Genomic DNA, 20,524 nt, shown 5'->3' with positions numbered 1-20,524 from the left:
ACGAGGAAGAAAAAAAAATTATGTGCCAAAAAAGCTCCACTGAATCATGGACGCTATTTGAGAACTCTAAGTTCGATGCTGTGTGACCAGAAAGACCTTTGCACCATGTTCGCAACATTAACCATATGCACACAAACGCAGAGATGCCGTTAGTTATTAGTCTTGTCTTTGTACATATTGATTACATGTATTTGGAAGTTATTAATATTTTAAGTGTGCATAAGTCACTCTCAAGAGTCTAAACTCTACCACACAAGATCGGAAGAAAACATCTTACTTCCTGTGGAAGACTTTGCAAAGAAAGAGTAGGTTATAATCCCTGCTCTGTTTCCAGAAGTTATATTATCGTCTGTTGGCATTAGAAGATTCTGTAAGTTTTGATAAAAGAAGTCTCTATTTACAGTTTGTTTAAAGAGTGTCATCATGTTATTTTCAGCATCTTTTTCAATAGTGTTCCAAAAAGTGAATGGAGATTAACATAATAGGAATAGTCAAATGTAACAAGCTGGATGAGAACATATACTAACCATTATAGCACAGGCTGCTTTCCTCCTCCACCCCCCCTTTTTTTTTTTAAACAAAGAAAATTTAGTTAGCAGAATTTCAATAATAATTCATAGTTTAATTAAAGCATCTACTCTTGCAACACGGAATTAACAGAGCGCTAGGAACTTAGCTTCCTTTCTAAAACAAAGCACGGCATATAATATTAGTGTTTGAGAAATACCTGAGATTTTTGAATTTTAGGAGAGGATAATGCTGAAAGAAGTAAAATTTGTCCTAGAATATAGCTCATTAGTTTACAGTTGCAATTTGTCTCAGGAGTGAGTGTCTACCCAAACCTTAGCACTTAGAATACAAGCTATACACCAGCACAGCACTTGAAGAGGGAGAAGAAAAAAAAAAAAAAAACAAGAAGAAAGAAAACAAAAAAGCAGATTTCCTCCTTAACTCTGGACTTTGAAGTTTCTCCATAGAAGAGGGGACTGAAGAAGGGAAATAGTGCAACACTCCATTTTAATATGGAATCTAGGTCAAACTATCAAGCTCGGTACATTTCTTTGAAATTAGTGTCAAAGCTTGCATCCTTTAACTCCTCGTTAAGCTGCAAAGAAAAAAGCTGCACTGGTAAGTTGCATACTTGTTCCCTTATTGTTGAATATGTATATTTTTTGCAACTGCTTCATAGCAGTACAAGCATGTATTATAGAAGAGGACACAGGAACTTACGCATAACAAATGAAAGAGTTATACTACATCTGTGTCAAAGTATAGTTTTTAACTGAATTTGAGCATCTACATACTTAAGATTTCAGAAGCAATTAATTTATTGGTTCTTAATTTTTGGAAAGTCGGAATGAACAAATTGACAGTATGGAAAACAGTCCAGAGCTGCAGCTAAAACGCTTGATTACAAAACCCTCCAAACTGTAACAATATATTTTCAATGCTAGGGCTCATTTCAGGCAGATGTCCTCTTCCAGACCCAGCTGAGCTGATAAAAATGCATAACCATCCTCTGTGCCAGTTTCCTTCAGGACTGCCAACAGAACCATTTGTGTCAGCACTCCCTAACCAATTCAATATAGGACAAAATAACAAACATCTACTTTTAAATCATTTAAGTTAACCCAGCGCATTTTACTGGGAGACGGCAACTTTCTCTACCTGCACAGCTGTCTGCAGAGTACACATATGCCCACCTACGTCCTCTGAACATAAGATACTCCTTGGGGTGTCTGTTCATTTCGGTGAAACACTGGCGTGATGAGGCAGTTTGTCAAAATGCTGTGTTTGGTCAGCAGAGTTAACAGTGAATCTTTTGTAGGAACACAAGCACAGTTTGCCTTTCTTTCACTTCATGCCCTCCTCAGGTATAACATCAACAAGCTGTTGATGAACCACGCTTTGTGCTTCAAGCCTTCTGACTCCAGCACGGAACGTGGCACTGGACCATGACTCATCTGTGTGCTAACATCTACATCCCGCTACCAACCACAAGGGAAAATATGGAAAGAAGTGAAAAAAGGACACAGCCCGCGGTGCTGTATCAACTTGAGTAGTTAAACATCTTACTACAAAGTAGACCAGAGATTAATGAGCTGCTTATTTCCAGCACGCTTGTGATGAGTGAAACAATTCATATGTTATTATGCAAAGCACTACAACTTAGCATAGTGCTACCAGGCATGGGATATGTTCTCAGAAAGCATATTATGCAATTCAGGGGTCACTTGATGTGGCTTAGAGACAAAAGTTCACCTCCAACACGATAACAGTTCAGTTTAGTTTCCCTATCTGCCTCTATTGTCAATTGTAACATAGAGATAAACCTAAGCTGCGCTGCTATCACGAACTGGCATCCTACAAAGTTGTTCTGGCAGATAGGTAATTATTCAAAGATCGAACTGAAATTAAGATGGTGCCTTTAAGAACACTGCAGGTGGACATTTGCCAAATGGAAGGGCAAGACTATTTGAGTTGCTAATGCTGCCTAGAACGATGAAAACAACTTTAAAAGTATCCACCTGATACCGCCTTTAAAGAGCACTGAGGAGGAACAGTGATAAGACTAATGGTTTTGAGTGCAGTGACAGCCATACAGTACACTTTTTTGAGCTTCAAATTTGAGAAACGCCTGAAAAAGGCATTAAAGTTGTAATAGGCTCCTCCAGCATGAAGTTATACTGTATCAATTAATTTCAACCGCAGAAGCTTGTGCACTGTATATATACCCTTTCAGAGTAGTATATTGCAAATAAAACCTCGGTGATCACCCCATTTGCAACTACTACCCTATACTTCCTTTATGGCTTAAGACAGGAAGGCACGCTGGAAAGATTCACAGGGTTGAACAACTTTCTAACAGTGCTCTGTCTGAGAAGACAAGCGAGATGCAGGTGGATGCATCCCACTGAGGGAACTGCAGAAACACAAAGGGAGTGAAGATGGTTTTTAGACTGATTCTCCACAGCTCCCTCCTGACCGTGTACCTGGTGTCTGTCATAGCTTCCCCTGCTTCTTCTTGCAGTTTCCTTCCCCATCAACACATAGATCTACCTATCTAACCCTGCCTCACGCCAATACTATACCAAAGATTCATCTAATTTCTTGGAAAACCATAACTTATCTAAAACATGGTATGGTGTAGTGTAGTAGCACTGGGAGAACAGAGAGAGATTTGCTTTGCACCCAAAAGCATGACCAGAGATACACTAGCATTTAGATCACAGAATAAACTTCAATACTTTTGATTTTCAGATATGTTTGGGGGAAGGGAATTTTGTACCTCTTCGTTTTGCTAGAAGCATCCCAGAGAAGCCATTTAAAACTAATCCCCTTTACTTTATTACCTCTGACCAGTCACTGTCTTCTTTTTCTACTTATTTTCTCTTGTGCTTCACTGTCTAATGAAATGTTTAATATCCAAGTGTATGTAATGCGATGTGTTCAAGAAGGGCCCTCAGCATTTTACATTCAGAATTTGTCAAGTGCCTAAACAGTCTCTCTAATCTTTACAGATGATTAACCAATAATGTTTTCTGCAGTTTTATATATATACACTCAGGTGGTTCAGATATTGACAATTTCAGATAGTTCATTAGCTGTAGTTTGTTTGGAACACTATACCTTGAATTCCATTCGATCTTTCTTTTTTGGCTGAGATTGTTAAAACCAGGTGTTATTCGTGTTGACACCCAAGAACTTAAAACATGGAACAGGAGCTGAAATACGGTAAAACTGGCAACAGCAATGCCAATAGTCAGGTTGCTGAAGGAAGCCATCGTTCTTCAGCCTGTGAAGAGAACCAGAAGGCAATTTCAGTCCATTCTCCATTTAACTATTTTAAGCAGCCACAGAAAGTGTTTTTGACAGCTAACTTATTAACAGAAATATCATTCACTAGAAGTTTCATCCTGTTCAACATTTCTACTTAAGCCTTAATAGTATAAAAGTATCCCCAAACATTTATAAGTAGAAGTTGCATTTTGGGTTTGCGGTTTTTTTTAGCATTTGCATATGATAAATTTTAATTGCGTGAATTTTATCTGCACGGAAAGGGCAGGGAGGACCACTGACTAGTGCAATCGCCAGCTCAGAAGCCTCCACTCCTGCCCCAAGAAGCTCCAAAGTTAAACCTCATCTCATCCTTACCAGATTGACTGCTGCCGACAGGATTTTAAAAAGCAACAATGAAATGAGATAAGCATAGTGGAGAGATTTTCAGGTCAGTGTCGGGAAGTAATGTGTTTGTATACTTTACAGAGACGGTACTTCTCAATTTGCACTTTGTTCACAGCTGAGGGCTTCTCTTTGTGATAGCATGTAGGCTCTCGTATCTGAGCTTTTTTCTTCTTCATATGAAAGTCTACACTTTGCACAATTTCAGAGCACGCTGAAAAGCTTCCTATCATCAGAGCTTATGCATTTTTCAGATGATGGATGTTTACCTATTTCATGAGGCCTAAATAAATAGCTAAGCAATTCCAAACATAAGTGTCAGTCTCTAAATGCTTCAGTCATTTCTCCCGAGTCACCAGCATTTTGCAAGACAGAATGATATTTTCCTAAAAGCCACAAACTTCTGACATACATCTCCAGTTTGATGGTGTTGTGAAGAGTTTTATATTCCAAGAGTGGCAGAGGTTACAAACTCATTAAAAGTCCATTTGCATTAAGTTAAACAGAAAAGAGAAAAAAAGTCAAATGGCTTCATTTAAAATATTTAAATTATTATTTTAATAGCCATTTAAATAACTACTATTACTTATTTTAGCTTTAGTGAAGAAAACATCTAAAAATAAAATGAAGACTCAGAGGCTAGCGTAATTTGTTGTTACTCCAACAGCCTAATGGTCAGCAAAAACTGATACAATTATATAATACACTTATGTCCACCTTTAGTTCACATGCATTATAGAATGAGGGAATGTGCCTTAGATTTTAGAAAAAAAAAAAAAAGAAAGAAAGAAAAGGCAACCAGTTAAAATAATAGTTTTTTGAAAAATTAACTACAATATTCTCACCTGGTGGAGTAAACGGTGAGTATATTGAAACATGGTTTGCACTTAAACTTAGAACTTTAAGAAAAGGTGTATTACAATTAGATCGGAAAAAAAAATACCTTTGTTTTCAAAAATTTAGAAGCAGAAGGTTCAACAACCTCAAACTTCTTCCCCCCCTCCTCTTTCCTTTCCAGCCCCACCCCAAATTGAAGAATAAAAAAATAAAGTGAATTACCTGAAACCTTTCTCTGACTAGTGGCCACAGTAAAAGCTACAGGTATATAAGCAGAATGCAGGACACATAAGAGCAGAGCTGCTGAATGAAACCCGCATCCATATCATATGGATTTCAGGCATTTACTTCAGACCAGCTTTAATTCTGTGCTAGGGACTCCGCAGTTGTTAGATCATATTTGATGTGCTCTTCAGGCCTGCCTTCCTGCTCAGTTTAAGCCAAAAGGAATCCAAAAGGAATCTTGCATGCCCTGGGACAGCGATGCCACACAAACCAAAGGGCAGTAAGTGGGGGTAATCAGAAGATTCAGTTCATAAGTGCACTTTTACTCCAAACTAAAATTTTAATGTAGGCGCACTGCAGTGCATTGCAACGAACTCTGGTTCATTCCAGTTGTTTACCTGATGACCTCTTCTAGTCCAGCAGCATACTAGTCTCACGTACTTTTTAATGTTAGTCTATTAAAACTTCCAGTTTCAAATACCATCCTGAATATTCAGTATTCTCTCAAGTACTTTTTACACTGTTCTCCACATACTTCTCCATTTGCCTCCACTGACCAAGAAGATACAAATGAAATTTCATGCACTTTTGGTGCAGTCTGAAGTTCTAGACACAACGTGCGTTAAGCCTGATTTTCTAAAATCTTTCTGTTTAAAGGAATAAAACAATCAATTCAATTTTATATCTTCCAGTTTAAACCCACTGTATGGTGCCTATTCCAGACTCTCCCAGGCTAACACTGTTCTTACATCATCTCCTTTGTAGCAAGCAAGTCCTCTCTTGGAGCATGTAAGGAAAAAAATCAGCTGGTTTAATTCCTAAAATGAGTGAAGGAAGCCAAAATGCAGGTTGAAGACAATTCTCTTCAGAAAAATAGCAAAACCACTGAACATCAATCACACCTAGTTCATCCTTTTGATTAAAATATAGCAATTCTCATGATGAACAATTCTCAATTTTATTCATCTGCAATAACTAGTACCTCTCAGTTTCAAAGACACTGACATAATCTCTTGGACAAAAGAAATCCATGTTTTGTTTTGTTTCCTTAGTACCAGAAGATTTTTATTAGGTAAGTACCGTTTCAGTGCGTGACAGGTGTTCATTTTAGTACAGGAGATTATGGAATTAAACAAAAAAACCTCCCAACTTTGCAAGAAATGCATTAGAAGAGCTAATCTTTCTTCTAAGGAGCCTGTAGAGGGAATTCACGTTAAGAAAAAGCAGTTGCGTGCAAAGTGCAAGAGCTGACTTTCAGAAGTATTATGTAGCTATACCTCCCAGCAGTTTTAGCAGCATGTACAGAACCACAATGCCAGCGAGGGAGAAAGGTCTTGTGGTAGCAGAGAAGAAAACAGTCACCCAGCCTCTGTGGCTGGTCTTGCAGACACTCACGAGGGTTTTGCAAGACTCATTTGATTTCATATATCCTTATCAAGATGCTGTTTAAGTACATTAAGTACGAAGTCCAGGAATAATTTCACTTAAGCAAATTAAGAGTGCTGTATTTCAATTCAATTCAAGGACCAGGTGTAAACACAGTGTTTCATGTGAGATGGAAGAATGTATCTCATATCACTAAGCTGTTTTCAACTATATCCTGTTTAACTTGAAAATTAACTGTTGTTTACCAGATTTTATTTAAAAGAAGAATCATTCACGTTGTTGCACCAAAGCTTATCACTTAAAAGAAACATAATAAGCTTCTAATTGCATATGATTTTTTTGCCCTGAGGACAATGGCCAAAGTTAGTAAGTCAAAGGCGGCTTCAACTACGCTGTGTTTTTCTGCCCTAGTATCTTCTTACGGCCGTCCAGCAAAGTCTGACCAAGATACAGAACTTCATGGATTATATATGAGCAGACACTTTATCCCCCAAACTGCATAGTCATTGATTACCATTCAGTCAGCTGATACGGTTTTTGAGCTAGTGGAAGGCTGGGTGGGGAGGGAGGTTTAGTGTAACAACCTTGTAATTCAGAGAAAAAAGTACTACATCCAGGTTGGTTCTTCACCATTAGTTTTTTAGCAGTGGTCTTTTCCTGACTTTCCCAAAATTACTGTCTTAACCATTCAGATAGACAGTAATTACAAGTGATCAGAACTTCACTCTTGAAGCTTTTCAATGTACTCTTTAGGCAAATAAATTTCAGCAAACACTTGAAACTAACAATTTTCAGCAAGATATTGGTTACGCATGTCCAGCGCAGTATCAAATCGCTCTACTGACCCCAGTAATTTTGAAACAGCTAGTAACACAGCTTTCCAATCATACTCAGCAAGAGTTGAAAATATGCTCTTTTCATCTGCTATTAACATGCTGTGGTTTTCCTGCAATTCTGTTTCTACTTGGAATTTAGAAGAAAAAACCCAACAATATTAAGACTCAACATTCATTCAGCCCCAATACGAAACCATTATGAACTACTGACAGAAAAAAAGACAGCACTTAGCTGGAAGAGGATAAATGAGCATAAGAGTTACCAAGCACTGTACCATCAATGGCATTTAGCATTTATGTTCTCCTCATTTCACTGTTTCCACATCAATATTTCACATCATAAAAATAAGAAATGCAACCATATAGCCACGAGATGTAGTAAGAAGGTACAGCAGCCCTTACTTTCTTCAAGGCTAGATTTCAAGATGAGCTGGATTAATTTTCAAACAAGATTACAGCCTAAAGCTGCTAGTGACACCAGGACATCCCATTCAGCCCTGCGCTCTCCTGATCTGTTTGAAAGCTGAACACCACGGTTGTAAAACTCGCCCCGCTGATGTGCAGACAGCAACGTGTAACCACGCCGCCTGTTTGCACATTTTATAATAAGCCTAGTAATAAAACATCTGCAGTGCCTGAGTTTTGCTGTGCTGGTGGTTCCGAATGGTGCTTTCTATCGATGCAGTTAGATGACATGCACCGCGTTTGACATCTTACTTAGCTCAGTAAGCAGCATTAAGGAGTCACACAACAAAATTCAAGCCACTTAAGCCATTCCCTTCTCTAGGCAAGGCTGTTCACACCCCAAACTCCGCTTCGCTCCCTGCTCTTCGAGCACCGAAGCGGCCGGCAGACGAGGCAGGCTTTTTATGGAGACAGGGCAAACAGGGCGAGCTGTTTACACCGTGGATCTCCTCAAACCTGCAAGAAGTTCGCAGTCGGAGCGCAACAGGGAGGGGAACCCCCAGTCTCCCCCCCAGAGCCGGCGCAGGGACCCGAGCAGGCGAACTCCTTGAAGCGGCCGCTGCTCCCGAGCCGGGCATTACCTCGCTCTCCCCGTCAGCCGAGGCGACCGCCGTTCCCACCGCGGCGGCGGCAGCAGCCCCGGACGGCTGGCGGGCGGGCTGGCAGGCGGGCAGCCGCCGCGCTGGCTGCGGCTACCGGTGCGGCGGGAGGCGGGGGACGGAACCGCCGTACTTTGCGCTGTCAGAGCGGCCAGCGCCGCCGGCTGCGGCCCGCGGCCCCCGGGGGCGGCGCCGAGCGGGGGCCGGGCCGTCGCTGAGGGAAGGAGGGAGGGAAGGAGGGAGGGAAGGGGCCGCTCGGCGCAGCCCCGCGGGGGGCGGCGGGAAGGGGCTGCGCTGCACAGCGCCCGCCCCTCAGCGCCCCGGCCCCTCAGCGCCCCGGCGCACTCCCGGCCCCTTCTCCCTCCCCGCCCGCCGCACCTGGGAGCCGGGCTACCACGGCCGCGCCGCCGCCATGCCTCCCTGCGGCGGCGGGGACGGGACAGCCTTTCCCGGGCGCAGGATGCTCGGCCGGTGGCGGCGGGGGCTCCGGCGGCGGCGATCGGGTTACGGCGGGCGTAGCCTTAAAGGGGCCGAGCTGCCGCCGCCGCCACCTGCCGCCGGGCCCGGCTCGCCGCCTCTGGGGGGCGGGCGGCCAAGCGCCCGTCGCCGAGAAGGGCTCGTGTGTTCCCTGTTAGGTACAGCATCGCGCCTTCGGCACGTCACCGCGGTGGCTTTCATCTGTACAGCTCCCCTCCCCCCCCCGTCTAAAATATATCGGGGGGAAAATGCTGACGTGACACCTCGCGCCCTGGGAATCCATTTATGCGCTCCCTGACAGCAATGGGAAGCACAGGATCACGTACGGAGAACAGGTATTGCTGATACTTGCCATTTTTGAAATGAAACGCTGTGGGTCTCCTCAAAGTATGTTTTCATTTGACATTTTTGAGCTGTCGTATAGTATTGGAAAATCAAAGAAAAGCAAAGTCACGTTGACAAAATTAAATATTATGATGATGAATGGACTTTTAATGGTTTTTTAAATGTTTTTTTTTTACCAACTGGAAAGCGTAATGGTCAGGACTCTATTCCTCTTGGCATGCTTCTACTATCATACGCATCCTCAACCGCCTCAATTTTCCACTTCCAGTAAGGATTCCTGATCTTTCAGATCAATAATTTGAAAGTTCTCCTCTCTCAAACAACATAACGTTGAAAGTCTTCATATATATCTCGCACCAGATCAAGCGGAGGCTGACAAAGAAATCATCTACCCAACTGCACACGCTAATCTCTCTTGCAAGATGTCTCCCACGGCAGGAATGCTGTGGCTTAAGCCTGAACAGAAACTGAAGTTGGCTTCCTTTAACATGCCGATCTGCGAAATGCAGAAACTGGGGTACTGATTAATGGGGCATTGAGCCATCCCTGCAGCAGGACTGGTAACCTGTGGGAGGTGGGCAGGGCACACCGCCAGCATCTCTAACTGTTCCAAACCATCTCAGCTTAATCCATTGCTGAACATAAATCAACTGCCAGATAACTGTTTGTGTAAACATCAGAACTACTGAAGTTTGACTTCCTATGGACTTGCGTCTTATGGTCGACCAGCTTTTAAACTCATTTTTGTTAAGAAAATTCCGTGGGGTGTTCTCAGCTGAGTGAAGGAGATCCCATTCCCGCTTCCAATCTTCTTCCATTCCAGAACACACAGATTGACAAATAAAGACAGCAATATCATATCAACACAATTTCTTAGTGAAATTGGGATAAAACCCTCATCCTTCACTCTCATGTCATATCATTTTATTCCTCTTATAAAGGAAGATTTCAACCTATTTTCTATTATGTCTATAGTTTTTAGCGAAACAAAACAGCCACTAAAACCTAAGAACTGCATGGTGCGATCATAAACGACTTTCAAGATGACATAAACTAGAAAAGTTCTAAGATTTTTTTCTGCAATAATTCACCTTCCAAAGAACAGTACTCAGTTTTTGCTTAAGCCCCTATCACCGTTTTTGAAGTTTCTTTATACATACTCCTCATCCTCTTAAGTTGTAAAAGCTATGACAACAGTCTTCTGTATGGACAAGCAGTGGACCTCTGGGGTGACAGATGATCTGCAGTGGCAGTGAAGGCAGGAATGGTTGTCCTCAGCCCTGCGGGTGCAGGCAAGGACTCCTTCCACTCACGGTTGAGAACCAAAGGCTCCGAATAACAAGCTCTGGCAGATTTAGCTGCCGTGTTTTAAGGTGTTATTTCTCCCAACTGTCTGAGGTCATGATCATTCTAGTAAAGCACAACAATCAAAGTAGGCAGTTTTTTAATATGCCAGCTTGTGACCTGGAGTCTCCACCGTAAGAGTGTGGTAATACCTAGCAGCAGGGTAAAACAGACAGTTGAGAGTGGTAATGTCTTAAACAGAACAGATAACTCTGCCAGAGACAGACCGCCTATCAGAGCTCTGAGCCTCAAAATAACCTACCACCATTACGCGGTTAGGTTAGGAAGCACCACAGGTTAGGAAGCACCTACAAAAAGACAAACCAGACTCTCCCCAAACCTCTGTATCAGGCCTGTGTAGCACACAGCCTACCAAACAATTCCTTCGGCCCGGTGCGCTGCGTGGGTGAAAGAAACTAGTTTGACCTGCCTCACTGCTCTGTCCTTGGCCCGCGATCAGCACATTGTCAAGCACGCAGCAGATCATGACCAGAGGCAATGCCATCTTTCAACAGCCCAACAACACGTGCTGGGTTGAGCGCTGCTGACTGTAATGCTGAGAATGGTGATGCACTGAGGATTCCTGGCTGGCAACTGCTCTCCATGTGAGCACGCAGCAGAATATCTCTCAGCTTTTTGATAATGAGAATTTGCAGACAAAAGAGAACTGGCTATGAAGGCGTTGCAGTAGGAGGGCGGCCTGTAGACATGGTTAGATATGGTTGCCTTAGATTGGTTGTCTGTCCTCTTTTCCAACCAGAAATGTTCTCCAGGAAGATTTTGAGAACTACCTGTGTATCTGGGATTGTTGGTATCTAACAATCTCATCAGGTTGGGTGTTACCGCGTATGTGCAGCAGCCTCACCTTGGATGTCCCATGTCCAGTGATCCCAAAGACATCCTCACAGCAAACACACTACACCTGTATTGCATGTGCAAAGCAATTCCAACACAACCAAGAGAGTACTCTACCATTCCTACAAAGTGTTGCAAGAACTTACAACACAATTACTTTAAGCATTTCCAGTAAGACCTAAAAGTACGAGGCTTACTGTGCTTGCATGATGCAACTTGTGCACCTGTTTCTGCATCAGAAATAACAGTAGCGAAAGGGTGGGATGAACAGCCATCAGAGTAGTATCATAGCCAACTCAATGCTATACAGTGACCAGTTTGGCTTTCACAACTAATAGACCTCTTCCTCACTCCCTTGTGATGTGCAGCCACCATCTTCCAGCAGCTGCAAACCAAAGTTGCCACCCCTAAATGGCAACTGCCAAGAAGTTCCCCAGTAACAAATGCAACTTATGAAGCCAAGCTTCAGCAAGGAAGGGAAGTACGGGCAATGGGCTTGCTAAGGTGAGGTGTAGAACAGAGATTCAGAAATGCAGGGCAAAAAATAAAATTCTATTCCATGTCAACAGAGGGCACACATGCTGAAAGACCACAGGGAAGGTAGGGAGGACATGGGGCACACATGCTGAAAGACCACAGGGAAGGTAGGGAGGACATGGAGGTATCACAGTAGCACATGCGCGTAACAGCATAATTCTGTTGGCTTCAGCTGAATCATCTTATTTACACTATGTAAGAGAAAAATTGGGCTTTGCCTTTCATCTATACTTTAATTCTTGGTTATATTGATGATTTTCAGCTTCATGCTAATTAGGCCCTGGGATTCCATAAATGAGGAACAAATTCTGCTGAAATGGAGGGGGTCTGCTAAGACAGAGTGGTAAAGAGAAGGTAGCCCAACAGAAGTAAGCCAAAGTCTGCAGTAATCCATCCTCAGTCAAGCTGTACACACCTGTTCCATACCCTTCTCCTTCTGTAATTGACTTTCAGGGTGGCACTTCAGGTATGGTAAAAATTTGTTGTCGGGTGACCGCTTGTGACTCTCACTAAAATGTGTCAGAGGGATGTGACCATGAATAGAAAACGCCAAGGTACTATTTCCTAATTATGCCTGTAATTTCAGAACCGTGCTTTCTCAGAGCTGAGCCTACCTCTGCCAAGAATGAAGCCTTTATCATGGTTGCTGTACTGAAAAGTGAGGCATATGTGAGAAAGGAAAATACTTCTAGAGCATGTGGAATTACTTCAGTTGTGGTTTTGAACTTACACAGGACAGAACTAATCTTTCTGTCTGAATTTACCAATTGTAGTAAGAATAGAGTCTTAATTAATGTTTAAAGCCTGATCAGTTTATGAAAGAAATTATATAACATGGTGTTGCAGCAGCAGCGCATTGAACTCAGTGACCTAAAAATGCTTAAATTTATTTCCATCTTAGGAAGTTCCTAGGTCTACCTTACAGCACAGGAGATATTCCCAGAAAATCAATTATACATGTAAGCAAAAATATCATGGACATGAAAGAATGTATGAAAGAGCAAGCACAATTCTCCTTTCACAACTCTGTGAATCGAGTAACTCCACTGAAGCCAACGACTTACACTGGTGTGAGTGAGAAAAGAACCAGCTCCATTGTCTGAAAATTGCTCAGGCCACCCATGGAGTCCAATCGCAGTAACTGTAGGCAGCTAATATTGCAGCGTTTAATTCAGAAAGCCCAAGACTGAAAAGAGGGGACTGAAAAGAAAGGATCTGAATTTGCTTTTAGACAAAAAAGCTGAAAAATATCAGGAAAACTGTGAATGGAAAAGTAAAAAAAAAAAAAAAATTCCATTTATAAAAAATCCTCCCTTCCTGAAAAGAATTTGCATAGAAAAAACAGAGTGACTCTGTTTTGTTTTGTTTTTTAAACACCCTGCATGTACCCAGTTAACAGTTGCTGAGTTGTATGCTTCCCTGAAGGAAAAGCGTTATCTTCATTTTCCAAAGAGCAGACACGTTTTGTGTGTTGATGCACACTGTGGGATATCTACGTAGATTGAGTGCTACAGAATGTGAGTCTTACCTTTCCAGCATAGGTCACTGTAACATATCGTGTCACATTTTTAGGTAGCAGTGTACTAAACAGTATCTTAATTTTCCCCTGCCTCGGTTTACTTCCTCTAAACACACCCTCACTTTTTCACCTTAGATCGGTCAGTTTAGCTTCCCTAGCTCCTGTCGCCTCCCCATCTGAAATAGCATTTCTGCCAGTACGCATTACTTACTCTCAGGAATGGAACAGAGGCTGGTTTCTGGAAAGCTGTCTGGCCACTAACCTCTTCCTCTAGCTCAGCCGCCCTTCTTCAGTTTTATTCCAGTTTTTCTGTGTTCTCCACTTATCTCTGATCACACGCTGTCTCTTTCATCTAGTTACACCTCACCTACAGCATCACCCTCTCTGTTGGTATTATTGTCCTGATTATAACCGTCCAGAAGCTATTGAGGACCTGTAAAACAGCACATTGTGAGTTTATTACGCTGCGCTACAAACTGCTACACCAATGCACCATGTCAGCGTTATCACAAAACATCAAACCACATTAAGAGAGATGTGCTGAATATCATCCACCAAACTCGCAGGAATGCCATCTCTTCTTATCTTTTCCAGGTCATTCTGTCTCCATTTTTTCCCCTCTCCCACTTCATCCTCTATTTTCTTGCCACCTTTTGCTTTCCTGTCACATTTTTTTCTTCCTCCGCGCAGTCACCCTCCCCTGGCTTCTTTCACTGTCCACCTCGCATCCGTCCACGCATTTTCTTTCCTTGCATGTGCCTGCACAAAGGACCAAAACAGAGGCAGTACTACAGCTTTGCAAAATGTGGGTTGCTCTTTAGCAAACAAAGCTGCATCTGGGTGCATCCCTGGGATCAGCAAGCTGAGGGTCCAGAAAGCATTTCATTCCCAAAGGCTTAAACCAGAGAGCTCCAAGATTAATGTGACTTCTCGGTTCCCTAATCTCTGAGCTGGAGCACACCAGAAACAGCAGGAGGAAGCTTGAAATAATACCAGACTCTTTTCTTCACATGCACATGCTTCCGTTTGCCTTGTGCGAGCAGAGGCTCTTAGCAACAAGAGAACTGTGGAATGGGGTAGTGACTAGAATTTGATGATGTCAGAATAGCAGAAAATGAAAGAAGATGTACTTTGTAATGGCATACAATTGAAAAGCCTGAAATTGGTGCCAAGCAGTGCTAAAACCAAACAAATTATTTCCCAACAATTCAACACGCAAAAGGGTCAGAAAGCAGCACTTTTTCTAATATCCAGACTGTTAATTAAAATCAGCATAATTCAAGTAGAGAACAAAAGAGTGCTCGCAGATACAATAGGATGTATTTTGTTTTACATCATTTTCAGGATTTTCAGGAGCAGCACATCAGGTAAAAAGAGCGCACGCTTGGGAGAGTATCACTCATCTGTATGCTAAAGATAGCTTCTAAGCCTCGCTTAGATCAGGCGAAACTTTGGCACATGCCATAGCAGCTGCACACCATTTAACTGTGCCTCCTTCAGCACGCATCACAGCGCAGAAAGAATGGTTTATTAAGATATTTTAATGGCAGATACATTCACCTGAAAAGGTTAAGTAGTTTCTTCAGGCAATATAATTTCCTCTGAGTGCCTGTCAATTTTTAAGATTTTGCTAAAATTTGTCTATCATTTTTAGTGATTTTTTCCATCCTTTGTTGATCTGTGAAAGCCTTGAGGAAACAAGGAAGGAAAATATCTTAGCGGCACAAGGGAACAATGAAACCTGGTGCACACTCACATTATATATGTCTAAATGCTGTTGAAATCCATCAAAAAAAAAAAAAGACTGAATAAGGAAACAAAGAATTATTTTTCACATAGTTCTCAAAGTACGCAATTATACTTGTAATAATTATATATTTTTCAGAGAACAACATGATTTTTAAATTGATCTCTCTTAAATATCACGTCTTCTTAATTTCATATTTTGGGATAGATATTGAAGTGGTGTAATATATTGTTTCAAAAGGAAATATATTTTATGTCCTAATTTTGTCAGTTTAGGAGCCCCAGAATGTACTATTCATTTTTATTTTACCGCTAATTTAATTTACCGCTAAGATCTTTTAGCAAAGACCCTGCTTCTAGCAGTACTACTTGTTGACATTGTAATTATTTGCAAATTTTGTATTGGCACTATTCGCTTCTTACCTAGAGTTTAATTCTTAGTTTCCATTGATATCAGCAGGCCTAGTGATCTTCCCCCCTTTCTAAAGCCTCGACCTGCGTGTTATTTCATACAGGCAGATTTCTCTGCCTCTGCAATTCTAGTCATCTGAAGAGGATCATGCTCTGTACTCTAACTTCTAGACCTAAGATCTAAGACAGCAGGCCCGCTAAGAAAGATATAAAAAGAGAAGAAACAGTACATTTAAATACATCAGCGCTAAAACACAGAACTAAAGCTTGCCTTTCACATCAAGTGACGAATTTTTTTACGTTTCCACTTCCAATAACACTATTCAAACCATATACATTTTTGATGATGAGCAGCACTCACTCTGATTGACATACTCCAGTATTTACAAATATTAAAAAAAAATTAATATAAACCCCAAGGATAATTGAAAATAAAAATATAAAAGTAATCCTCATTTTATACGTGACATATATGAAAAAATGCTAAGATGGAAGAGTTTCACCATAAAAATGTATCATGCAACCATTATAAACAGCTTTGAAAAGTTTCTTTGTGAATTGCACCAAATATATTGTGTAATTGAATAAATTGCACGAAAATTGCATTGTAATATACTGGTAATATACATGTAATATACTAATTACATGATCTTGGTTTGTTGGGGTTTTTTCCAGTGTTATGCATTTGCTCTTATTTTGTTGTACACATGCACATTTTGCTGTAGTAATTCTACTGGGACTGCTAAAGACTCTAAAGAGCCAGCGTTTCAGAACCTGTTCATTTGATTTGCTGAATAACGGGTATTACACATCTGGAGTTCTGGCCATGTCCTCTTTTTCCATGTGGAAATTATGCCCTTGTGGAAACAGGAATGTCCCCACTGAAATTGGGAACATTCAGATTCGAGATACCTTGTGCAACAGTACCTGCGCATACGCAGACGGAGATGTTCTAGTCCAACGCTATGTTCTGCAGTGCACGACTCAGGTATGTTCGGGACGTCCTGCACTCCATGCATCCGCACTGAGCGTTAGACTGGGCATCTCTGACTCACTGCATGTGCCAGACATACCATGCAGCAAGCCCATGATGTTCAGAACTCAGCAAATTTGATGCTCCTGTATATAGGCCATCTGGTCATTGAACAAAGTGTTGTATGTCAGGTTATCCTAGGGAAAAATATATGAAGCCAGGTGCTGGAGCAGGTAATGCTTTGCACCTTGTGTAATTAATCTGTCTTTAAAAAAATACATATTTCAATAAATCTCCTTAAAACAGGGAACAGTCTTTTCAGCTGACTTTTGCATAGTGCCTGTCCCACAGAATTCCTGCATGTTGTAACAATAAAAAAAAAAACAAACCTGTATGAGAACACAGTACTTCATCTCCCCCAGTCACCACAATTACAGGAATCAAGGCTTCTCCTGATCTGATTCTTAACTACAAAAATAAACAACAAAGTGAGAAGGTAACAAGTCCAGGGCAGTAACTCCAGCTTCACTTTGAACAAACTTTTTTTTTCTTTGTGTGTACAGTACTCTTTAAAGGTGACTGCAGCTTACCTTACAAACAGTATACCAATTAGATTTTTAATAAGAATAATAATAATAGAGACTAATACAAGCTCTTGGCTTGACTATTACTGTCTCAAAAATTGGTTGTATTTACAGTTGTACCAGTCCTCAAACACAAAGGTACAATCAAAAGCAACATGGTTTGTCTTCAAAGTTTTCTAAGAATAACATAAAATCACTTATAAGATCCCTATTTGGAAATTATTTCTATTATTTATTTGTCTTTGGTCAGCTTTAGTAAATCAGAAGCTGCCATGAAAACTCATGAGTATTTCTACATACATAACATTTTTTTCTTTTCAGTAATATGTTAATCATTAGTCAGCAAAATAATACCATAATTAAGCAATTGACTCATTATGACTGTTTAATGCACAACATCAGGAATCGACCAACTCTCTTGACACCTTAACAATGCATTACATTCATGATAACTAATGCAAATGGTGTATAATTTCCTAACGTTAATTTTATCTGTAATATAGGCAAGGACATTCTCTTCTTGTACTGTCAAGTACAGGGAGAACAGTGTTACACATCACCCGTGGCTGATAAAAAAAAAAATGTGAGGGGTGTATGGTTTTAAATTTTATGTTATCACATATTTAAAAACTGTTAAAACGTAGCACAGAAGGTGAGTTATATTGGCTATAGCTGGACTTTTAACTGCAATAGCTTTTTGTTAACATAGTTTGCTGTGCTTGATATTTTACATATTTTTACCTAAACAGACAGAAGCAATAGAAGGAATTTCAGATTTCAAAACATACAGAAATTAAAATGCTGAGATAACCCGGCCAGCCCTTGCAAACTCTACAAAGAATTCAATTTATCTCCATTGAGAGCTAGTGAAGTCATTACATTCAATTGACTTTAATAGGATTTGGACAAATCCCCAGACCTACAGCCATACCTGGCAGCATTCCCAAAACAACAATCAATAAATGACATACTTTTAAATACAACTGCATAAAGACAAGACACAAGGAAAACAGGAAGAAAATGAAAGACAGCGTAGAGCAAAACCAGAACACATCATCTCTCCTCTTTTAATACGACCAGTTCTTTCCAGCTCCGGCATGTCATTAATTCAATGCTAGACCTTTAGAAACCTAAACAGCTCAGAAAACTGTCCTCACTTTCAACTCAGGAACCTGCCTTTACAGTGGAGGGTATCAGTTCTGGCACATTTTGTACACTCATAAGGAGAGGATGGAGGGAAGCTTCTCAAGCCTAAGAATGCTGAGGGCTGGGGACTGAAATCTAGAAGACAACCTGTCATGGCAGCAGCAACTCCCAAGCTACCTGATTTTCAGTCTGTGAGGGGAAAAGGTATGCACTGATACAAGCTGATAGATGAGACCAGGCTATCTCCCTGCACAAGCAATGACCAGTTTTCTGACAGCAGGAATCCAGGGAAGGCTAAACGAATGTGCGTTTCTCCTCATCCTCCTTACAGATCCATGGAAAGCTCAGGAAAACCACAGTCAAAAAGCAGCAGTGAATATGTAGGGAACCCCTGAGTACCCTGCAAATTCCATTTCACATCATGAACAGATTTGAAGGTATATTTCCAGGAAGGTAATACCAGAGTCCAAATCTATTTTTAAGAGTGTTTTTAAAAAAGGACTTATTTTTACAGGCTGAGTGGCCAGAGGCACCCAGTGACCTCCAGGACACTCAGTACTTTTAAGATGTGAAACAGTAGTCTCTCTCTCCTGGCTTTTTTAATAGATAGAACATTAGTTTACATTATGTTACAGCGACTGCTCCCTAACCATGCTACCCAGTAATTAGTGCAAGTGGCAATATGTAATTTTGGCGCTGTCTACTACAAATGTCCTTGCTTCATAAAATCAGGCTCAGAACGCACCCAAACGGTTACCAAACCTCATGTCATCAAAGCCACACGCGCCGGCTCTCCAGCCACGCTGTCAGATGTAGGAGGTTAAAGAAACATCTGCTTGCAGTCTGGCTCCTGCCTGTTACAGAAAAACATTTTCCCTACAAATTGCTTCTTTGATTCTAAATTCATACACGGTGTTTAGACCCAGACCAATTTCTAAAAACAACCCCCTCCCCTGCTTCCAAAGATTATACACAGAGAACTTACCATGCCCAGAAAGAGGGAAATCTTTAAATGGTGGGAGGAAAGGGTACCTTATTTATTGATGTGGTGTAAACTCACAACCACTCTGCTGCCTGTCACTGATGGCAGAGTTAAGACACCACAGCACACCACTGGAAACTGAAGTGTAACAAATGGCAAACGTGAATAGGAGAAATAATTCCATTTTAATAGAGAATGAATCTCATTATTTGGGGGATTTGGTTCCAGCCTTTGGGCTGTTTACAACAAGCAGTGTTTTAAGTGTTTGCAAATGCTGTATCTTTGTATCTAAAGAAATAAGAGTCATCTTAAATATACATGAGAAGCGCTGTTATACCAGGAAGCACAGCACTAACTGTAATGTTAGCATAAATATTACAGATGTTATTGATTACAGATACAAATCAGGACTTCTAAGATTACATTCTTATAATTGTAATGACTCACAAGAAAGTAGAACTGCACTTAGTCCAAAGTAATTGAAAGTAACTGCCGCTAAAAGGGACAAATTTTGCCACAGACTAGCTCTGATAACATCCTAATTCTGCCATCAAGTGAGATCAGCCAGAAGCTTATATTTGTCTCAGCTGCCTGCTTCATCTTGTCCCCAGTTGATCTCCAATGGTCTAGTCCAAAGATTTAATTAGAAATCCCTTTCCTTCCCAACAGCAGAACTTTTTACAACACTTACGATGTTGGTACTGTTCTAGAGTATTCCAGATGCGGCTTGCATTTCTATTAAAGAAGAATCATTAGAAACCCAGTCAGAATTCTTCAGGTTTTCTCTAATCAAAGAATGTAGTATCAACACTCTTTATGTTTCTAAAAACTGGAAGAACATAAAAAGAAATATTTGCTTTCTGCAGAAAATCAAGCTTACTTATACAGCATGTCTTGGTTTTCAAATCAGTTCTCTTATGGAATTATCATGCAGAAACTAAGAATATTTAGATACATTTAATCCATGACTGAGATTTAACATGATAAATGGTTCCACATTACAATTTTTCCAGTAGCAAAGCCTGACTAAGAGGTTCCTGCCCTTTTCCTCACCCAACTCCTCCTACCATTTTGC

The 20,524-nt window shown here is 41.0% G+C and overlaps 1 protein-coding gene across 4 annotated transcripts in view; it reads right to left on the bottom strand.

Moving 5' to 3' along the window:
* TLCD4 (TLC domain containing 4) overlaps positions 1–20,524 on the bottom strand; it is a 44,443-nt gene that overhangs the window by 20,185 nt on the left and 3,734 nt on the right. The window contains exons 2-3 of one of the 4 annotated variants that reach the window (XM_063345267.1): positions 17,127–17,205; positions 3,631–3,796 (exon numbers count right to left, since the gene is read on the bottom strand). In XM_063345267.1, the coding sequence (XP_063201337.1) occupies positions 3,631–3,785 (155 nt within the window). In that variant the 5' untranslated portion in view covers positions 3,786–3,796; positions 17,127–17,205. Of the gene's footprint in view, positions 1–3,630; positions 3,797–8,512; positions 8,886–8,908; positions 9,148–17,126; positions 17,206–20,524 lie in introns of those variants that run through there. The other 3 variants (XM_063345269.1, XM_063345265.1, XM_063345268.1) reach the window with 3 other exon arrangements.

The sequence above is a fragment of the Chroicocephalus ridibundus genome, chromosome 8, assembly GCF_963924245.1.
Source record: "Chroicocephalus ridibundus chromosome 8, bChrRid1.1, whole genome shotgun sequence".
In the NCBI taxonomy this organism is placed as follows: Eukaryota; Metazoa; Chordata; class Aves; order Charadriiformes; family Laridae; genus Chroicocephalus; species Chroicocephalus ridibundus.
The sequence above is the reverse complement of the archived record's forward strand: the minus strand, read 5'-3'. Positions and strand labels throughout refer to the sequence as shown.